The sequence below is a fragment of the Dreissena polymorpha genome, chromosome 3 (assembly GCF_020536995.1).
Source record: "Dreissena polymorpha isolate Duluth1 chromosome 3, UMN_Dpol_1.0, whole genome shotgun sequence".
Classification (NCBI taxonomy): Eukaryota; Metazoa; Mollusca; class Bivalvia; order Myida; family Dreissenidae; genus Dreissena; species Dreissena polymorpha.
Window position 1 is genome coordinate 39348261 of NC_068357.1, and position 21162 is coordinate 39369422.

The following is a 21162-nucleotide window of genomic DNA, read 5'->3' on the forward strand; positions in this document are numbered from 1 at the left end:
AAAATATGTTATTTAAGCAACTGTTTCGTATTTTGGCTTTACAATTTTGCTTATATGATCGCTCAATATGCCAAGAGATGACATGGAGGTATCATAAATTGTGTTTAATGACCAGACACTTGTATGCCACATGTGGTTTATGCAGGGACCCAAGAATAGGTCCCTGGATTTATGACACCATGACTGTGTTCTTTGTAATTGTTTGGACAGTATCCGATCATAACGAGATAGTCGGTTTATGATGAACAAAGGCCGTGCAATAAAACACCGGGTTAAAAACGCTATAACAAAGACTGTCAAAATTGGTGTGAATAATTAAATAAAAACAATTACATTTATCAAGAGAATTTATTTAATGTGTAACAAGGTAGGTTTTTACAGACATAAATGGTCAAATCAGTTACTTTATGTTGCGTACATAAAGTCAGAGACGTAGATAGTCTCTGATAAAGTCGATCTATTTGCTGTTTGTTTACATCCTTATTTGTGTTTGTTCATTAAATTTGATTTATTCTGAAATAATTTCAATATCTGAGAATTTTTTATCTAAAACATGGTCGCGAAGATGTGCCAAGTAGATATTTTTATGGTAACCACATACCGAGCTCGTAAATTGTGTTCCACTCCCGAGTTCGTTTATAGTTAAAACAAATAATAACAACAATATAATCGTGCCAAAAATGCATTTCCTTGCACGCTTATGTTTTATTCAGACATAATTAGCAAAATTATATTTGATATTGTGCGTGATTATCAATAAAAACGATGATTTTGTCAACCATCTCTTTACGCGCTTATATGAAATCCACCTCTTTTTGCCAACCAGTGGGCGGAGTCTAATATTTGCAGGTGCGCGTGACGTCACTCGTCAACTGATCTATACCATAACCTGCGTCGTCATAACAACGCAGTAAAAACGCAAATCCTGTGTGGCTATAAATCTGAAATTGTGATATTGTTCATGTATACAGTTTTGTAGGGGAATGGCTAAGAATCCCAGATACATAATTCAATGCAATAATCAGAATATATGTAAAATCTTTCAAAAACAGAATGCATAGCATCGTCATAAAATAAGTATTGATAATTATAATAGCAAACCACCTTATAACAGTCAACACTTTATTCATACAGAAATGATTTTTTGTAAAAAACACAACATATTCAACAGCACATATGAGATTGTCTGAGGAACACTGTTATGAAGAACTACAAAGCTTATGTCCACATTTAACTTGGCAAAGCATGATTTGGTTAATGTACCCCCGTGATACGACTGAAATTTTGTTGAAAGCGGCGAAAACCAAAACTCAACAAACACGTTTGAATACATATGCATGTTCAAGTTTAGAAAACATGTAATATTTTGAATTATTTACAAAAATTTGTGTTTGAAACCACTGTAAAACATATGGGTATTCATTGATGTAAGATATTTTTTACATTTCAAGTTATTTTAACATACAAAATACAGGGAATACGGGACACATGCTTTATAATAAACTTTTAAAGTGTATAAGTGAATATTCATGTTTCCTATTCAATGCTCAACTCATTTGTTCAAGTTTGTTTCTCCTCTCAATGCATATTCTACATAACACTTTTTTAAACATCAAAAGATTACTCTTAACACAAAAAATAACAAGGGCTGTTTGTAAAACATGCATGCCCCCCATATGGGCTGTCCGTTGTAGTGGCAGCCATTGTGTGAATACGATTTTTGTCACTGTGACCTTGACCTTTGACCTAGTGACCTGAAAATCAATAGGGGTCATCTGCGAGTCACGATCAATGTACCTATGAAGTGTCATGATCCTAGGCAAAAGGGTTCTTAAGTTATCATCCGAAAATCATTTTACTATTTCGGGTCACCGTGACCTTGACCTTTGACCTTGTGACCTCAAAATCAATAGGGGTCATCTGCAAGTTATGATCAATCTACCTATGAAGTTTCATGATCCTAGGCGTATGCGTTCTCAAGTTATCATCCAAAAACCATTTTACTATATCGGGTCACCGTGACCTTGACCTTTGACCTAGTGACCTCAAAATCAATAGAGGTCATCTGCGAGTTATGATCAATCTACCCATGAAGTTTCATGATCCTAGGCGTATGCATTCTTGAGTTATCATCCGGAAACCATTTTACTATTTCGGGTCACCGTGACCTTTGACCTAGTGACCTCAAAATCAATAGGGGTCATCTGCAAGTCATGATCAATCTACCCATGAAGTTTCATGATCCTAGGCGTATGCGTTCTTGAGTTATCATTCAAAAACCATTTTACTATTTAGGGTCACCGTGACCTTGACTTTTGACCTAGTGACCTCAAAATCAATAGGGGTCATCTGCGAGTCATGATCAATGTACCTATGAAGTTTCATGATCCTAGGCCCAAGCGTTCTTGAGTTATCGTCTGACAACCACCTGGTGGACGGACAGACCGACAGACCGACATGAGCAAAGCAATATACCCCCTCTTCTTCGAAGGGGGGCATAAAAATATATTATAACAAGCACATATAAACCCTGTAATTTTTCAAAGTTGCATTTAGTGGTAAAGTAGGATATATGGTATGTTCTTGTGCGCCCAAGTATTGTGTATGACATAAAAATGTAAGGCTTATTAATATATGCTGAAATTTCTTAATGTTTACATAAAGACCTTACATATTTGCTTTAATTCACGACAGCTGATTTATTACGCAACATGAATACTAGATTTGTCATTTGTGTGTACATATAGTAAAAACTTTTCCAAATAATAATAATTACAAACAATGTTTTAAAGGCAAAGCGATAAATCGTTTTAAAGGTAACATTTCAAAAACTTGATTAAAATGACTTACAATACAAGGATAATAACCTGTAAAACAACAAATGCTCAACAAAAATAACTATTTGTACAAAACTTGTACTTGATATCAACAACAATAACCCAAGCCAAGAATTTAGCACTGCCATACACAACTAAGAACTTCAGAGGCCATATAAACCAACAAACATTCATCATATTCCACAAAGTAATCATAATTTATTGAGCTCCTGTTAAAAGTCTATTCCTTTTTTTTAAAATGATCCAGTTTAGAAATCAATTTGAAACTACATCAAACCAAACAAAAGCTTTATCACAGACGTAACGTATACCCCCACATGCTGCATTGACACAGAATATTTTGCATGCTGTCTTCACAAAACAAGAGAAGCTAATTTATGGCGATTTATAAGAATTATTATGCCATTATGACCTTTGAACTCTTGAATTCTTTGCATGACACGCCATCTGATAATTGTGAACAAAATTAATGTGCAGTCATTTTACAATCTCACAAAGAATGACATAGTTATGGCCCGCACAAGCTCATTTATGGCAATTTTTTATTTTTGAACTTCAAGTGTGACCTTTACCTTGGAGATATCGACGTAATTATTTCACATGACACACCGTCCAAAGATTGTGAACAAATGTACCGAGTAATTTTAAAATCTCCCATTGAATGACATAGTTATGGCCTGGACAAGATCATCTATGGCCATTTTTGATCTTTGAACTCAAAAGTGTTACCTTGACCTTGGAGATATTGACGTAATTCTTTTGCATGACACACCGTCCAATGATTGTGAACAAATGTACCGAGTAATTTTAAAAGCTCACTATAAATGCCCATTTTTGACCTTTAAACTGCAAGTGTGACCTTGAAATTGCAGATATCGACGTAATGCTTTCGCATGACACACCGTCCAATGATGGTGAACAAATGTGCCCTGTGATTTTAAAATCTCACAATTAACAACATAGTTATGGCCCAGACAAGCTCATTTATGGCCATTTTTTACCTTAGAACTCAAAGTGTGACTTTGACCTTGGAGATATCGACATAATTCTTTCGCATGATACACCATCCAGTGGTGCGAACAAATGTGCCAAATGATTTTAAAATCTCACAATGAACAACATAGTTTTGGCCCGGACAAGCTCATTTATGGCCATTTTTGACCTTTGAACTCAAAGTGTGACCTTGACCTTGGAGAAATCAACATAATTCTTTCACATGACACACTGTCCATTTATGGTGAACAAATTTGCCAATAATTTTAAAGTCTCACAATAAATGACAAAGTTATGGCCCAGACAAGCTCATTTAAGGGCAACTCCATGTGTGACCTTAACCTTGGAGATATCAACGTACTTCTTTCGCATGACACACCGTCCCATGATGGTGAACAAATGTGCCCTGTGATTTTAAAATTGCACAATGAACAACATAGTTATGGCCCAGACAAGCTCATTTATGGCCATTTTTTACCTTTGAACTCAAAGTGTGACTTTGACCTTGGAGATATCGGCATAATTCTTTCGCATGACACACCATCCGGTGGTGCGAAACAAATGTGCCAAATGATTTTAAAATCTCACAATGAACAACATAGTTTTGGCCCGGACAAGCTCATTTATGGCCATTTTTGACCTTTGAACTCAAAGTGTGACCTTGACCTTGGAGAAATCAACATAATTCTTTCACATGACACACTGTCCATTTATGGTGAACAAATTTGCCAAATGATTTTAAAGTCTCACAAAAAATGACAAAGTTATGGCCAAGACAAGCTCATTAATGGGAAACTCCATGTGTGACCTTAACCTTAGAGATATTGACGTACTTCTTTCGCATGACACACCGTCCCATGAACGTGAACAATTGCACCAAGTCATTTAAAAATCTAACAATAAATGCAATAGTTATGGTCCGGACAAACTTTCGGTTTAAAACGCACTAAGTGACTCCGTGACCTAGTTTTTGACACAGCATAACCCATATTCAAACTTGACATAGACATCATCTAGATAAAACTTCTGACCAAGTTTGGTGCAGATAGGATGAAATTTTCAGGACAGACAGACCGACAGACAGACAAAGTGACTCCTATATAGCCCCCATTACCAATGGTAATGGGGTATAATAAATAATTGCTTTTTATTAAACTTATAAAATAACATTTTGTTTACCTTGTAACAGCTGGTGATGCATCTCGGCTCAATCCACACATACGTGTGTGTCCTCAATGTGTACCCAGCACTGAAAGTTTATATTCAATTTGAACCCTGCGCATTTAAACATTTATATACAATTCATTTATTACAAACAAAAAATGTAATTATTTTCTTTGGTCTGGCGATTTATACCTGATTAGTCCAATAACAGTATACTACATAGTCTGCAATTAGTCAAACAAATTAACAAGACAAGGCTCTTCTTGGTCTTTATTTATAAATTAAAAGTTCCATTGCACAAATATATTATTTTCATCCAAACGTCTGAAGTGTTTTTCTTCCATTCATTTTTGAAAAGATCCAAATTCATTAAGGTTACATAACAAAATAAATACTATATTTATGGGCAATTTTAGAACATATCTAAATATAATGGAAAATATGCCAAAAAAACATAAACAAATCCTTATATCCCATATGCATGTGAAAAAAGTTTTGGCATTTTATGAAATGTAATCTATATACAAGAATGTTCTGTTTCCCAAACAATGTGAAACATTCTATATTAAATGATACATAATTGCTTAACAGCTGTTGAAGATAAACCTTTAAAGCAATAACTGGATATTTAACAAAAATCAACCATAAATAAAGCATCACAAATCCACATTATAATACAATTTTAAGAGTGTTTAACTGTTCAAAAATGTATATGGGTCACAGGGGCAAAATGCATGTTTAATACAGACCAACTCCAATTAATTACTCTGTATAACATATGGCTAAAACAGAAGGTTTCATCCAAAGAATACACACATTTCGATAAAACAGGTAAATCTGATATCCATGTACCACTGAAATAATATTTGCTATTCTTGTCATTTGTAAGAATTAAGGTTTCATCCAATAATAGTTTTTGAAGCCAAACAAAATACATTGAAACAGGTTAATTCAGGGTTTAAAAATAAAACTACATAAAATGATAAAAGTTAACAAATTTTTTTCTTCCCGAGGTTACTTTTTTTCTGGTGGAACATCACCACTTTTATCTGCATTGTCACCTTCATTTATTTCAGCAATCTCTGTTTGCTTATTGTGATCAGCATCTTGGGACGCCAATGTACTCTCATCATGATGCTTGTTTTCATGCTCCTTTTTTTGATAGTCTTCAGTTTCATGCTGTTTACTTGGACTGTTTGCAGTTATTGACTTTTCATTTGCGGTATTTTTGTTATTAGGAGCTGACAAAGTCTTTAATTGTTCACTCTGGTTTCTCTTCTCATCTGTACCAGTTTTAGCAGTATCATGCGTCCTTCCTTGCATTCCTGTTTGTTTGGACTCATTTTCCTTTTGAGCTTCAACTTTATTGATCTTACTGTCATCCGTGTTTGATGACAATTCTTTGTCTTCTTCATCGTCTGTCCCAGGATTTCTCTTAAACCCTGTATTTCCATTTGATGTGGTATTATTGCCTTGTTGGGGAGTTTTAGTTTTCGTCTTATTTTTTTTTTTAGTTTGCGTGTTTGTTTCTCTGATTTTATTTTCTGTAAAACAGAATGAAAGCTTAATTGCAAAATGTCAACTTATCGGTTAGTTATTTAATTTTTTAAATGATGATTTACAACTAATAAATAATGTCACAAACATTGTGACAATAATGTATTGTAACAATAACAATTAGACCCTGGGGTGAGTCCAGTTTTAATCCCAGGGGCATTATTAGAACAAATTGTAAAGAAACCACAACACTAGTTTTGACGCCAAAGTAATGATTTAATTTATCTTAGTAAAGAACAATAACAAACCAAATATAACACATCTGGACTTTGTAATGTCAGAACTGTATGTTTTTAATTATAAAGTCTGCAGTGACAATAATAATTTTACAGAAATTCCAAGTTAAAAAAGGGGCATTACTTTTGTAATTTTTAGCATGGAACAAATAAAAAAAAAACATGAACAAATTAGAATGTTGTTCGTTAAGAGATGAAGAAGAATTTCTCAGGACGAATTTGTGCCTACAAACATACAGAAAAAACAGACAAAAGACCAACAGACTTCAATGATGATTCTAGTATCGCCCCCTTTAGTTTCTATTATGAATCCAAATTTTTATGAATATATGCTATTTAATACAAAAATTGTTTTTGTTTTACAAAATGGATTAATTAAATTTCTAAATCTGAAATAACACAAATTAAGGGCAAAATCATTTCATTTGTTATTCATCAACAGACATTAAGATTTCTTTATCTAGGTAAACTTATTACAAAATTAGCGCTTTTAACCATTTACAACAAGTGGAACATAACATTTTCCCAATTTAAGAGACAGAATTTTTCAAATCAAAATCCCAGGTCAATGGGTTAAAAATCCATTCCCAAACCAATGTTTTTAAAACTACTTAACCAACCTTCCACAGTTTCTACAGGGAAATACTGGAGAAGATTTTCCTCATACACAGCCACATCTCCCTTCAAGAATACACAGAAAATTATCCGCTCAATCTGAAAAAATGAAACACAATTATTTTACTAAACACTTAAAATATATGAAATCAACCTGATTAGAAAACAAGTTACAAGCAACCATGCTGAGGCGGACTTATATGTACATGAAACGTGTTATGCCCTATGATTATTTTTAGCTCACCTGAGCACAACGTGCTCATGGTGAGCTTTTGTGATCGCTTTTTGTCCGTCGTCCGTTATCCGTAATGCGGCACATACATTTGCCTTGTTAACTCTCTAGAGGCCACATTTATTGTCCAATCTTCATAAAATTTGGTCAGAGTTTCAATGATATCTTGGATGAACACGAAAATGGTTACGTTTGCTTGAAAAACATGGCTTCCAAGGGGCGGGGCTTTTTTTCCGTATATGGCTATAGTAAAATCTTGTTAACACTCTAAGAGGCCACATTTATTGTCTGATCTTCATGAAACTTGGTCAGAAGAATTATCCCAATAATATCTTGGACGAGTTTGAAAATGGTGCCGGTTGGTTGAAAAACATGGCCGCCAGGAGGCGGGGCATTTTTCCTTATATGGCTATTGTAAAACCTTGTTAACACTCTAGAGGCCACATTTATTTTCCGATCTTCATGAAACTTGCTCGGAAGATTTGTCCCACTGATATCTTAAATGAGTTAAAAAATGGTAACCTTTGCTTGAAAAACATGGCTGCCAAGGGGCGGGGCATTTTTCCTTATATGGCTATATAAGGCTATAGTAAAATCTTGTTAACACTCTAGGGGCCACATTTATAGTCCGATCTTCATGAAACTCTGTCAGAAGATTCATCCCAATAATATCTTGGACGAGTTTAAAAATGATGCTGGTTGCTTTAAAAACATGGCGCCATTTTTCAAAGTTAAAAAATGATGCCGGTTGGTTGACAAACATGGCTGCCAGGGGGCGGGGCATTTTTCCTTATATGGCTATAGTAAAACCTTGTTAACACTCTAGAGGGCACATTTATTTTCCAATCTTCGTGAAACCTGGTCAGAAGATTTGTCCCAATAATATCTTGTTATCTCAGGTGAGCATCTTTGGGCATTTCAGGCCCTCTTGTTAGAACATTATGCTTACCCATAATAGTTTGCAGACAAAGCCATGCTTAATGTCTGTCTTTATTCATTTGTTGAACGATTTAATATCTATGCTCATACAGGATTCTATTTGTCAAAACCGACCTTAAAATTGTTTTCTGTGCAAAATAAAATTTAACAACAAACCAGCAATGCAAGATTTCCAAAGAAAAACCCATAAAAATTAATATGGCTTATTTTGGAACAATATATTAAAGGACCTTAATGTTAAAATGACTTTATTTTTAGTAAGTTTTATGGAAATAATTAAGTAATTCATCATTTGATTTTATACTTTTAAATAATAATCTAAATGAAATGCGTTTTAAGACTTTCAAGATAGTAGTAGCTCTGATCTATGACCAATGATAATTAATTTTCATGCATTATACATATTAAAAGATAGTGTTAGAATTGAATTAATTTAGGGTGTATCACTTTATTGTGATATAACCAATTACTTGGTATTCCAATGCTCCTTTTCAAACAGTTTTGGCTACTGCAGCACCACATAAAACAAGAAACCGTCAGTGACGTGTGATGTTCCCCAAAGTTTTTTTTTGTCACAATATTGCACTTTATATTCAGATTAAACGAAACGTCTTGAGGGCACAGTAGTTGGGGGGGACAAGAATTTTGGTATAGAAAATTTTGAAGGGCCATAACTCTGAAAAATCATGTGACCAGAACCCGCTGATAATATGCACATCTCCTCTTGGTAGTGAAGCTTCCCATAAAGTTACATTGAATTCCGGTCATTAGTTGCTGAGAAATAGACCCGACAAGAATTGCACTATATATACAGTTAATGGAAAATTTCAAAGGGCCATAACTCAGTTAAAAATCATCCGACCAGAACCCGCTGATAATATGCACATCTCCTCTTGGTAGTGAAGCTTCCATAAAGTTTCATTGAATTCCGGTCATTAGTTGCTGAGAAATAGCCCAGACAAGAATTGTGCACGGATGGACACACGGGAAGACAGACGAAGCGGCGACTATATGCTCTCCCAAAAATAAATTTTGGGGGTGCATAAAAATCCAAACAATCCAATTATATCATAAAAACTAATTCATAGCCTGCCTATAACATCTCGGCAATAGAAATACTAAGTCTAGTAACTACCCGGTAGTACCTTTTCCGAGTTTTCCGGTTTCTTAAGCCATTCTCGCACTGTCCTCATGACCACTGGTGTAGCTTTCTCAATATCATATCCTTGAACATAATCATATCTTCTTAATGCTTATTGATGGCAAATAAAACAAACTTATTACATAAGGAACACAACTCTGTCATTAAACATTGCAGTGTATATTACTCTTGTTTGATTGTTTCCAAGTTAGTTCTAACATAACTATATTATCACAGCCATACTTGAGGACATTCTTTACCCAGTTAGGACACTGCCATACTTGAGGACATTCTTTACCCAGTTAGGACACTATTTATATTTACAAATAATGTATTACGCATTAAGCACGGTACACTGCATGCATATTTTTAAATAATTATAAAAAAATCATCTGAGAGAAATCTGATCAAAAGAACAATTAGACATCTTACCATATATGCCAGTCGAAATACATGGAAATGCCTGAAGAGAAAAAATAATCTATGGTTACAGGTTTTATCAACCACATTTGTACATATACTAGTAATAAAACAGGTATTGTTTTGCTTTCTACTACTGTTAAGTGTTTCTGCTAAATAATATGCCATGAGTTCCTTTTAACCACCATATGACTGCCATATGTTGTTTGATAAAAACTCAATGATTTACATTTGAGCCAATGTTCTTGAAAATCCAGTAACGTCTCTAGGGATATGAATCAAACCAAAACAAAAGATGTGTTTGTCAGAAACACAATAACCCTAATGCGCCGCTTTTTTTTGCCTTTGACCTTGACCTTTCACCACTCAAAATGTGCAGCTTCACGAGATACACATGCATGCCAAATATGAAGTTGCTGTGTTCAATATTAAAAAAGTTATGAAAATTAATGTTTTTTATATTTTGTACTTTGACCTAGAAGGCTGACCTTGACCTTTTACCACTCAAAATGTGCAGCTCCACGAGAAGTAAGTAAGAGATTGAATGGAGAAATGGATACACATGCATGCCAAATATGAAGTTGCTGTGTTCAATATTTAAAAAGTTATGATAAAACTTTAACAAAGATTAAAGTTTTAGGAAAGAAAAATACAATGATCTTTGACCTTGAAGGATGACCTTGACTTTTCACCACTCAAATGAGCAGCTCCATGAGATACACATGCATGGTAAATATCAAGTTGGTATGTTCAATATTGCAAAAGTTATCAAACTTTAACCAAGGTTAAAGTTTTGGGACAGAATGACAGAGTGACAGAATGACAGACAGACAGGACAAAAACAATATAGCCCCGATCTATTGATCCGGGGGCATAAAAACAGACACTAAAATGTGTTATCTATTAGGTTTAATTTGATTTTTCTGGACATCTTCTAAATTTACTAAAAATTTGATTAAGTTCTATAAAAATCCTTTTTTAATGGAGATAATGGATGGGAATCATCATAGTTGCAATTATATTTGATCTTAAAGTGTCACCTTGTGATTTATTGTAAAGGCTATTGGTCTATTGCCTTAAATATGTCAAGTGGCTGTTAACAAAAATGTTTCATATAAAGTTTATTGAGTTAAAATATGTTATTCCTGAACATGACAATGACTGATTCATGTATTCTCCACCTAGCCTAATAATCTAATAATTTAATTAAAGTTTGGTAAAAATCCTTCTAAGCTTAATGAATATAAGATGCAGACAGATGGCTTTCTAGAATCATTTTCAGCTTCATGGCAATGGATAAAACTAAATCAAGTATGTGTATACAAATCTCAGACATACTATGGTCTTAATATTATCAGTTTCCATGGCTATATCCAGACACCTGTTGTAGCAGCTACTTAGTTTGGCTTCTTGCTCCCCTATTGGACCCACTGTATGAATGACATCTACAAAATGGAACACATCTTACATGTCACAAAAATCAGTTACATGTTCAATGCATGCTCATAAAAAGTCATTTACAGATACAAGTTGTTCACTGTATATTTGGGAAAATAAAACTTGTCACATATCACAGCTATATCATGAACTTTATCAAAATTTATATTCAAAATAATTGTAGTTCTAGTAATAATAAATAGCAAATAAGGTTAATCTTTGTATACTATGTTGCTGCTGAGCATGTTGATCATTTTTGCAAAAATGCAAAGAAGTTAACATTTTTGCTTTTATTTTTTTTACCTGGTAATCTCTTTCTTTTTAAGTTGGTACTTTGAAAACCAAGTATGGAATTGCTGTACTTACATTTGGCAGGAAGTCTGTAACCTGAAGAATAGTATACAGATATATGTTAATAAAATCTATCTTTTAAATTCAAATTAAGGTTGAACATTTTTAGGAAATAAGCTTATACTAGCCTCTATCTCTCTAACAATTCAGTGTCTCTTACTGACACACTTGAATCTTAAACTTACACAACAATTCCAAATAAGAGTGTTATGATCAAAATACAACTGAAAAAAAATTGATAATTTAATTTATCCCACTTTTACAGCAAATTCGGTTGATTAAAGCCCCGTTGTTTAAATTTCTGCTATTAAACACGCTACAAAATCACATTTTGAGACAAAATGACGTCATAAATCCAGCCATATTATCAAGTTAAACTAATTTTGTTTAAATAAAAAGGTTTACTGAATAAAAAGTGCGATAAATAGAATAGTAGATAAGTGTGATTATAGATCAGGTATATCATACTCAGCACGAAAACGAAAAAGCACTTGCCAAGGCTCGTGTTTTTGTTTTCTAAGCCTTGCATGATAAACCTGATCTATAATCAACACTTACCGGTACAGTGGAACCCCTCAAAACCGAACATCCCCGGGACCAAGAGGAAATTCAGGTTTAGAGAGGATTCCAGTTTAGAGGGGACATTGTCTATTTTACTTTCAGAAGCTCAATTACATAGCTGATATGGAAAAAACACTTTCAGCAAAATTTAAAAGTTTATTTACATATAACATTTATTGATACTGCATCACATAAGAACAACACAACTTATTGATTCGAAAGCAATATCATTCACAACATAAAACATAAAACAAACAGTGCAACTTGAAAAACAAACAATTTTACACATGTATGCATTTTTTAGAAGAATTTAGTTCCTTTTTATACTGAAAAATATCTTCCAACGACACAGCCACCCATTAAACGCTTTGAAGTCACTAATTCCTAGTTCCTTAGCAAAGCTACGTGCCTTTTCCTGTATGATCAGATCAGAGATCGGCAATGACTTAGCCCTTACAATACAGAACCAGTCCCATACAAGTTTGTTGATGTTTCTAAATTACGCAGACTATTTTCGCACGATATCCCCGATCGTCGACTTTCCTACCCTATATTTCTCTGACAGAATCTTGAGTGTAGGTTTAGAAAACATCTCTGATTCTTTTATCAATTTTATTTTGTCTTCTAGAGACAATTCCACGCGCCTTCGCTTAGAAGGAGGTTCGGACATTTTAAGTCTTAGTTATCGTAATTACCAATTTGAAAATCTAAATGAATAACTTAATGCAACTGCTTCAAGAACTCTGCAAATCACCATTTTATATGACACTAAATTAGAATTTGTAATAAACTACACAAAATATAATAGCATTAAGATTATTAAAATTTAACACGGCTTCCTACATCAGCAACAAAACACACTAAAGAACTTATTTGTTATCAGTAATTATAATCAGTATTATCACCTCTATTGATCGATATATACATCACAGGGCAAGTATCTTTAAATTGGTTTGCGATTTTTACAGTTTACAAATTTTCTACCACCTTTATTAATATCAGGCGTCTTTAATCCACTATTCACAACTTTTCGACACTAGGTCTGAGGTGCGATAAACCGGCCCTGAGCGGTTTAGAGGGGTACAATTACATATGGAATGACCCAATTTTGATCCAAAGAATTACCGGTATTCGGAATTTAGGGGATTCCGGTCTCGGGGAGATATTTTACGCATGGTGTTATAGGGAAAAAAATGGAACCGGACAATTTGTCCGGTTTAGAGAGGATTCCGGTATAAAGAGGATCCGGTTTAGAGGGTTTCCACTGTACCTATTGTTCTCTATGTAAAAGTACGTGTTCAAGAGATCTTTATAAAACATGCATCCCCTTCCTCAAATCTGCAGCCAAGTCACTTGAAGTGGTCAACATGCAACTGTAGAAATAGTTTTTAACAAGAGTGCTGCGGTCGGAGACATATGCCCCCCAAACAGGGCTTTGAACTAGTGACCCCCAATTTTAATAGGGGTCATCTACTGTCAGAAGCACATGCACATGTAAAGTATCAAGCCAATTGGTTGATTCATTGAAGAGTTATTGATCAGATTCGATGTTCCCACTTATTGTGATAGTGACCTTGACCTAGTGACCCCTATTTCAATAGGGGTCGTCTACATGTACTGTCCAAGTCCAATGCACATGGGAACTATCAAGCCAATCGGTCAATTTGTTGACGAGCTATTGATCAAAAACACATTGTGACAGTGACCTTGACCTAGTTACCCTAATTTAATTAGGGGCCATCTACTGTCTACGCCAATGCATATGTGAAGTATAAGGCCAATTGGTAAATGAGTTATTGATCGGAAATAATGTTTACCCTTATTGTGACAGTGACCTTGACCTTTGACCAAGTGACCCCAATTTCATTAAAGGTAATCCACTGTCCAAGGCCAATCCACATGATGTGAAGTATCAAGCCAATAGGTCAATGTCTTGATAAATTATTGATCAGAAACGACTTTCACACTTATTGTGACCTTGACCAAGTGACCCCAATTTCAATAGGGGCCATCTACTGTCAAGACCAATGCACATGTGACGTATTAAGCAACTCAGTTAATGAGTCATTGATCAGAAACAATTTTCATCCTTAATGTGACAGTGACCTTGATCTTTGACGAAGTGATTTCAATATCAATAGGGGTCATCTACTGTCCAAGTCCAATGCACATGTGAAGTATCAAGCCAATCGGTCAATTTGTTGTAGAGTAATGATCCGAAACGAACTGGTCAACCTACAGACAGACAGACAGACCCAACAGACCGACCAACAGACTGACCGACAGACGAACCAACATCCTGCAAAACAATATACCCCCCTCTTCTTTTTGGGGGGCATAATAATTGATGCACCTATGACCGTGACCTTTTATAAACAAGAGGGCCAAGATGGCCCTTGTTCGCTCACCTGAGAGGAGTCAGTTTATTCAATCTTTACCAAACATCAAACTTGACTTAAATATTGTACAGACAAACATCCTGGTCAAGTTTCATCATTATTGAACAAAAACTCAGGCATATGGAGTGATTTTGTTTTTGTAAGATTTGACCTGGTGGCCTATATTTTGAGTTGACCCCCTTACCAAACATCAAACTTTGATTACAAAAATAAATATTATGACCAAGATTCATTAAATCTGAAACAAAATTGTGACCTCTAGAGTGTTTACAAGGATTTTGTATAATATAATGAAAATTTGGACAATCTAATGGCAATAATTATGGCATTAATTATATGATATATATAAAACCAATCTTTTCACCAAGTTTCATGATGATTGGGCAAAAAATGTGACTTCTAGAGTGTTCACATGCTTTTATACTTTTGATGTTTTTCAACGGACCGGAACCACTTTTAAACTCAACCAACATATTATTAAGACAAACATTTTGACAAAACAAGGGCTGTTTGTAAAACATGCATGCCCCCCATATGGGCTGTCCGTTGTACTGGCAGCCATTGTGTGAATATGTTTTTGTCACTGTGACCTTGACCTTTGACCTAGTGACCTGAAAATCAATAGGGGTCATCTGCGAGTCATGATCAATGTTCCTATGAAGTGTCATGATCCTAGGCATAAGCGTTCTTGAGTTATCATCCAAAAATCATTTTACTATTTCGGGTCACCGTGACCTTGACCTTTGACCTTATGACCTCAAAATCAATAGGGGTCATCTGCGAGTCATGATCAATCTACCCATGAAGTTTCATGATCCTAGGCATATGCATTCTTGAGTTATCATCCGAAAATCATTTTACTATTTCGGGTCACCGTGACCTTGACCTTTGACCTAGTGACCTGAAAATCAATAGGGGTCATCTGCGAGTCATGATCAATCTACCTATGAAGTTTCATGATCCTAGGCATAAGCGCTCTTGAATTATCTTCCGAAAATCATTTTACTATTTCGGGTCACTGTGACCTTGACCTTTGACCTAGTGACCTCAAAATCAACAGGGGTCATCTGCAAGTCATGATCAATCTACCCATGAAGTTTCATGATCCTAGGCGTATCCGTTCTTGAGTTATCATCTGGAAACCATTTACTATTTCGGGTCACCGTGACCTTGATCTTTGACCTAGTGACCTCAAAACAAATTTTTCTAGTAAAATTCATTTTAATTAGTAATTTCTTACCTGATATCATATGCTTACTTATTCCGATAGGATCGTAATTTATCCGGAATTTTTCGTCCGAGGAATCCCACACTTTTCAGAAACCCGTCAGGTAGGACAGAGCGGTCACATAGTGCTGTGTAGCCGCACCACCAAAACGGGACATTACCCAGAATCCACTCTTATTCCAATAAAAAAATATGAAATATTAGACGAAGAGCGGGGTGGGAGGTGGGACTTACCAATATCAGGTAAGTAATTACTAATTAAAATGAATTTTACGAGAAAAATTTGTTTAAATAGCTTAATTACGTTACCTGATATCATATGCTGAATTTGCAGCTGAGGCGGGAAGGTTCGCGAAAATCTCCCCATCACAGCGGAACCCATATCTCGGGTTCTCAGCTAATCTTCGTTATTAACTTAATTCACGGATAAGCGTAATATACCTATGCCGTAGAAGATACTACCGTTTGTGCAACCACAAGGGGGCCCAACAAATACAAGTTGTCCTGTTGGCACTCCAGAGAACGAAGATAAAAAGATGAAAAAGTAGTCTGATTCCTCCAGAAAGCAGCTTGAAGCACGTCAAAGAGTGGGGTATGATTAATATATGCCCACGAAGCCGACATTGCTCGTAATTCATGCGGTCTAATCTTAAAAAGGGATGAATCCCTTGAAGAAAGAGAAGAGTAAGCCCTTTTTATAGTCGAGGCTACCCAACGGGAAATAGAAGCCGCAGACACATCGCCCCCCCCCCCCCTTTTAAGGGAATGAAGAGTCTCTTACGAGAACCTCGAATAGACTTAACTCTACTAAGATAGAACTTCAAAGACCTGACAGGGCAGAGGAGTCTATCTTCATCTTCATTACCACAAGTTCTAGAAAGACTTGGGACCTTGAAGGGTTTAGAAGCCATAGAGGGGAGTTGATTTTTAGCAAGGAATCCTGGCTGACACAACAAGGTGACAGAGCCATTGGAGGAATCAAAACAAAGATGGCTTTCTTCGATAGAAAGAGCATGAATTTCACTTCTACGTTTGGATGAAGCCATGGTAAGAAGGAAAACGGTCTTCCAGGTTAGGAACTGTAAAGAAGCCTGATTAAGGGGTTCATAGGGAGCTTTAATGAGTGATCCAAGAACACAAGCCAAATCCCATTTGGGGGTAAGAGAACGAGACACAGGACGTTTAAGTTCCATGGCTCGGATCAATTCCGAAATGGCTGGGTCAGCACAGACTTGTGATGACTTACGAAAAGCCAAGGTATGCGAAAGCACAGATCTGTATCCTTTGATGGAGCTAAGAGAAAGTTTCTTATCATCAAAGAGATAGATTAGAAAATCCGCTATGCGTCTAGCAGAGGGATTGAGGGGATCAATTTTCCCTCGAACACACCAATTAGAGAAGAGTTTCCAGCGAGCATCATAGACTGCTCTGGTGGACTTTCTCCTTGCAGAGGCAACGAGCGTTGAAGCCCTGACAGAAAAGCATTTCTTCTGCAGGGATTGCCTGATAACGGCCAGACGTGTAAGTGGAACATGTCTGGATCCATGTGAAGTCTGCCTCTCTGAGATAGGAGATCTGACCTGTGCGGGAGTTCCCTGGGAAATTCGCACAGGAGACCGAGAAGGTCGTTGAACCAGGATCTCCTGGGCCACCAAGGGGCTATCAGGAGGATCCGGCAAGAGCTCACCCTGATTTTCCCTAAGATTTGGGGAATAAGAATGGGTGGGGGATAAGCGTAAGCGTCCAGTTGATCCCAATCGAACGAAACCGCGTCTACCGCCCACGCTGCTGGTTCGTACACTGGACTCACATACAGAGGAAGTCTGTGGTTGTCTCTGGTCGCAAACAGGTCGACCAGTGGATAACCGAATGTGAGGAATATCTGATTGGCCACTTCCTGATGAAGTGTCCACTCCGATGGAAGTAACTGGTGTTTGCGAGACAAACCGTCCCCCAGGGCGTTGAGACGACCTGGTATGTGTTTGGACAAGAGAGAGACGTTTAGGCTCTTGCAAAGAACAAGTAATTTCATTGTTTCCAGATACAGGGAGTGAGAGTGTGTCCCGCCCTGTTTCTGGATGTAAGCCACGACTGATGTGTTGTCTGTCGATACCATCACACAGGAGTCCCGAAGATGTGATTGGAATTGAGAAACAGCTAGAAAGACTGCTCGCATTTCGAAATTGTTTATGTGCAGGAGAGACTCTTGAGGAGACCACAATCCTGATAATGTCAGGCTGCCGGGTTCCAGGTGAGCGCCCCAACCTTCCATGCTCGCATCCGTTATGAGATGTAAAGACGGTTGCGGGGGAAGAAGCGGTACTCCTGCCAATAGGGTCTCCTCGTCTAGCCACCATTGAAGGTGGGGGACTAAGGACGGAAGGATGGGAATCTGTGTAAGCAGATTGTCTGGAGACCATTTCCATCGAGCTGAGAGATAGTGCTGAAGAGGACGTAGGAAGAGACGTCCCAACTGCACGAAGTCTGCTACAGAGCTCAGGATACCGTTGAGTGAGAGGAAATCTTGAGCTGTGATATGAGATTGGGACAGCACCCATCTGACCTTCAAAAGGAGGTCTGATAAACGTTGCGGTGAGACCCTGACGCGATTGATGTGGGTCAGAAAATTCATTCCCACGAATATGAAATCCTGAGAGGGAATGAGGTCTGACTTGGCTACATTGAGGAGTCCTAAAGAGAGGAGCTCCTTCCAAGAGAACTCTAGGTGTAGCAGAAGCAGTTGACGATCGAGCTGGTGTAAGAGCCAATCGTCGAAATACTGAAGCAGTTGAACCCCGTGTAATCGGAGGTGTGCGCTCACTGCGGCCATGAGTTTGGTGAAAACTCGTGGAGCCGTGGCCAATCCAAAGGGCATCGCCCGAAACTGGTAGACCTGGCCTCGAAAGGAGAAGGGCAGGTACTTCCGGTAGTTGAGATGGATAGGAACATGGAAGTATGCATCTTCCAGGTCCAAGGAAACCCCCCATTGCATGGGTTTGATGGAGCGCCGAATGAAGGCAGGAGTCTCCATCTTGAAAGTAGGTTTGACTAGAAACGTGTTGAACACTTTTAAGTCTATGACTGGTCTCCAGGAGCCGCTTTTCTTTTGAACAAGGAAAAGGCGACTGTAAAATCCTGGAGAACAAGGGTCGTGAACCCTTTCTACCGCCTGTTTTTCCAGGAGTCCGAGAATGGAGTCTGGAAGTTGTGGATGCGGAGATACCAGATCTATTGGGACGCGAGAGAGTGGGGGCCTTTTTTCGAATTGAAAAGTGAGGCCTTGTGTGACAAGAGAATGAACCCACGCATCCGAAGTTATTTGGAGCCATCAATTTGCGAAGTGCATAAGTCTGGCCCCGACTGGTACCTCCTGCATCAGAGGTTGTGGCGGTAGAAAGGGGTATGACCTAGGGCTGACCTTTAGGAGGTCCACCCTTGCTGGAAGAAGGATTAAATGACTTCTTGTCCGCATTAGGTTTGCCCTTACTCCAATTTTGTTTTACAGAAGGCTTCCGATAGGAAGTTGTTCTGTTCTGAAAAGGAGGCCTATTTGTGGGCTGACGTGGAGCAGACGGACGCTTAGTAGGGAAACTGTCCCTTTTAGCGTTCTTGGCCTGTGGGGCTCCTGGGGGCTTAGAAGCAGGGCGCTTAAAAACCACAGGGCGCTGGCCAGAGTTGCTCTTAGCTAAGGAGGCATGTATCTGATCTTCACGATCAGCAGTAAGTGCCGACTGTATCCTCCCTCCGAAGAGACTCTGCTGTTAGTGAAGCAGTTCGAAGGGAGTTTACGCCTGTTTCCAAAAGGAAATTATTGGGCAAGGAAGAGAGGATGAGGTCTCTCCGAAGCCTTAACATCTCAGACATAGACGACGCAGCATTGTGAGATAAACACTGCGTAGTACGTGAAAGATGTATCAACAAGGCCCGCAGCTCCTCTGGGATTGAATCAGAGAGCTCCCAAACCAAGTCTAAGGCTGTGGCTGCCATGAGATCTAGCTGGTTAGCCAGACCTATGGAACGGCGTTCTCTCAGCTCCCAATTTTCCAACAGGGAAAGAGGGACTGATGTATGGGTAGATGATGAAGGCATTGTAAGTGACAGCTTACTAATGTCAGCATCAGGAACCGAAGTTTGGAAAGGTCCAAACCGGTAGCAGGGTCGGGTACCGGGGCCTTATAACTTTTCCCGCCGTCCATCTGTTTAGGCTCCGTCAGCTCCTTAGGGGCTTTCCATGGAGATGGCGAAGGCTTATTGGCTGGTTCAAGTGACTGGAAAACAGCAATTGTGGAAGAGCCAATAGGAAGGCGTAGATCCACTCGGGAAGTAGCCTTACTTATCCTGCCGGGCTCTCGTCTGCGTGCTACCTGTTCTGTAACGGTAACCGCAGATCCTGTGAGAGACAAGGAAGGGCGGGGGCAGAAGTCCTCATCTAAGGTATTGAACATAAGTTCGTATACCTGATTGATGGAGGCCAAATAATAAAGTTCGGCCTCATTAGACTCCGAACCCGCCTCAATCGAACCATCTGCGGGAGCATTGGATTGATTGAAACCGGTGGATATAGGAGAAGGAATAATAGATTCATTCGCTTCTATCATGAGAGAATCGTTTTCCGGCACCATCAAAGATATAGCTGGTGAGTTAGGTCTCTCAGAGATCAAGTCAGCAGACTCACTTTGAATACCAGAGGTCGCTGGTAAAGGATCAGTCGAAAAAGGGACAAAGATTCCCGGCGACTGTTGGATCCACAAAGTATTGGGATTTGATGGTGTAGCGGCAGCCCGGGGTATACTTCTATGCAATGTGGAAGAGACCCGTGGGGCTGAAAACGCAGTCGAAGTGGTTAGATTAACCCCTGTACCTTGAGCCTGATATGTATGCAAACTAGTGTTTGAATACAAATTATGCTCAGTGGTTGTAGGAACGGCTGAAGTGTGTGTTGAGGCCAAAATAGAGGCCGACACACGTGGTAGGGTATCAATAGATTCCTCAGAGATGGATCGACTAGGGGACCTAGGAGTCCGAGAGCGCCTAATAGAGGAAGGTCTATGTC

At 37.9% G+C, this 21162-nt stretch overlaps 1 protein-coding gene across 2 annotated transcripts in view; it reads right to left on the reverse strand.

Annotated features, from left to right (window-relative positions):
- Window positions 1-668: 668 nt before the first annotated feature.
- Window positions 669-21162, reverse strand: part of LOC127873761 (ADP-ribose glycohydrolase MACROD2-like) — a 54498-nt gene continuing 34004 nt past the window's right edge. The window contains exons 5-11 of one of the 2 annotated variants that reach the window (XR_008046373.1): window positions 11938-11958; window positions 11473-11579; window positions 10147-10177; window positions 9719-9798; window positions 7408-7501; window positions 4309-6538; window positions 669-3838 (exon numbers count right to left, since the gene is read on the reverse strand). Coding sequence is in view for 1 of the 2 variants with exons in the window: in XM_052417726.1 (XP_052273686.1) it covers window positions 6009-6538; window positions 7408-7501; window positions 9719-9798; window positions 10147-10177; window positions 11473-11579; window positions 11938-11958 (863 nt within the window). In the remaining variant the exon portion in view is untranslated. Of the gene's footprint in view, window positions 6539-7407; window positions 7502-9718; window positions 9799-10146; window positions 10178-11472; window positions 11580-11937; window positions 11959-21162 lie in introns of both variants that reach the window. The other variant, XM_052417726.1, reaches the window with a different exon arrangement.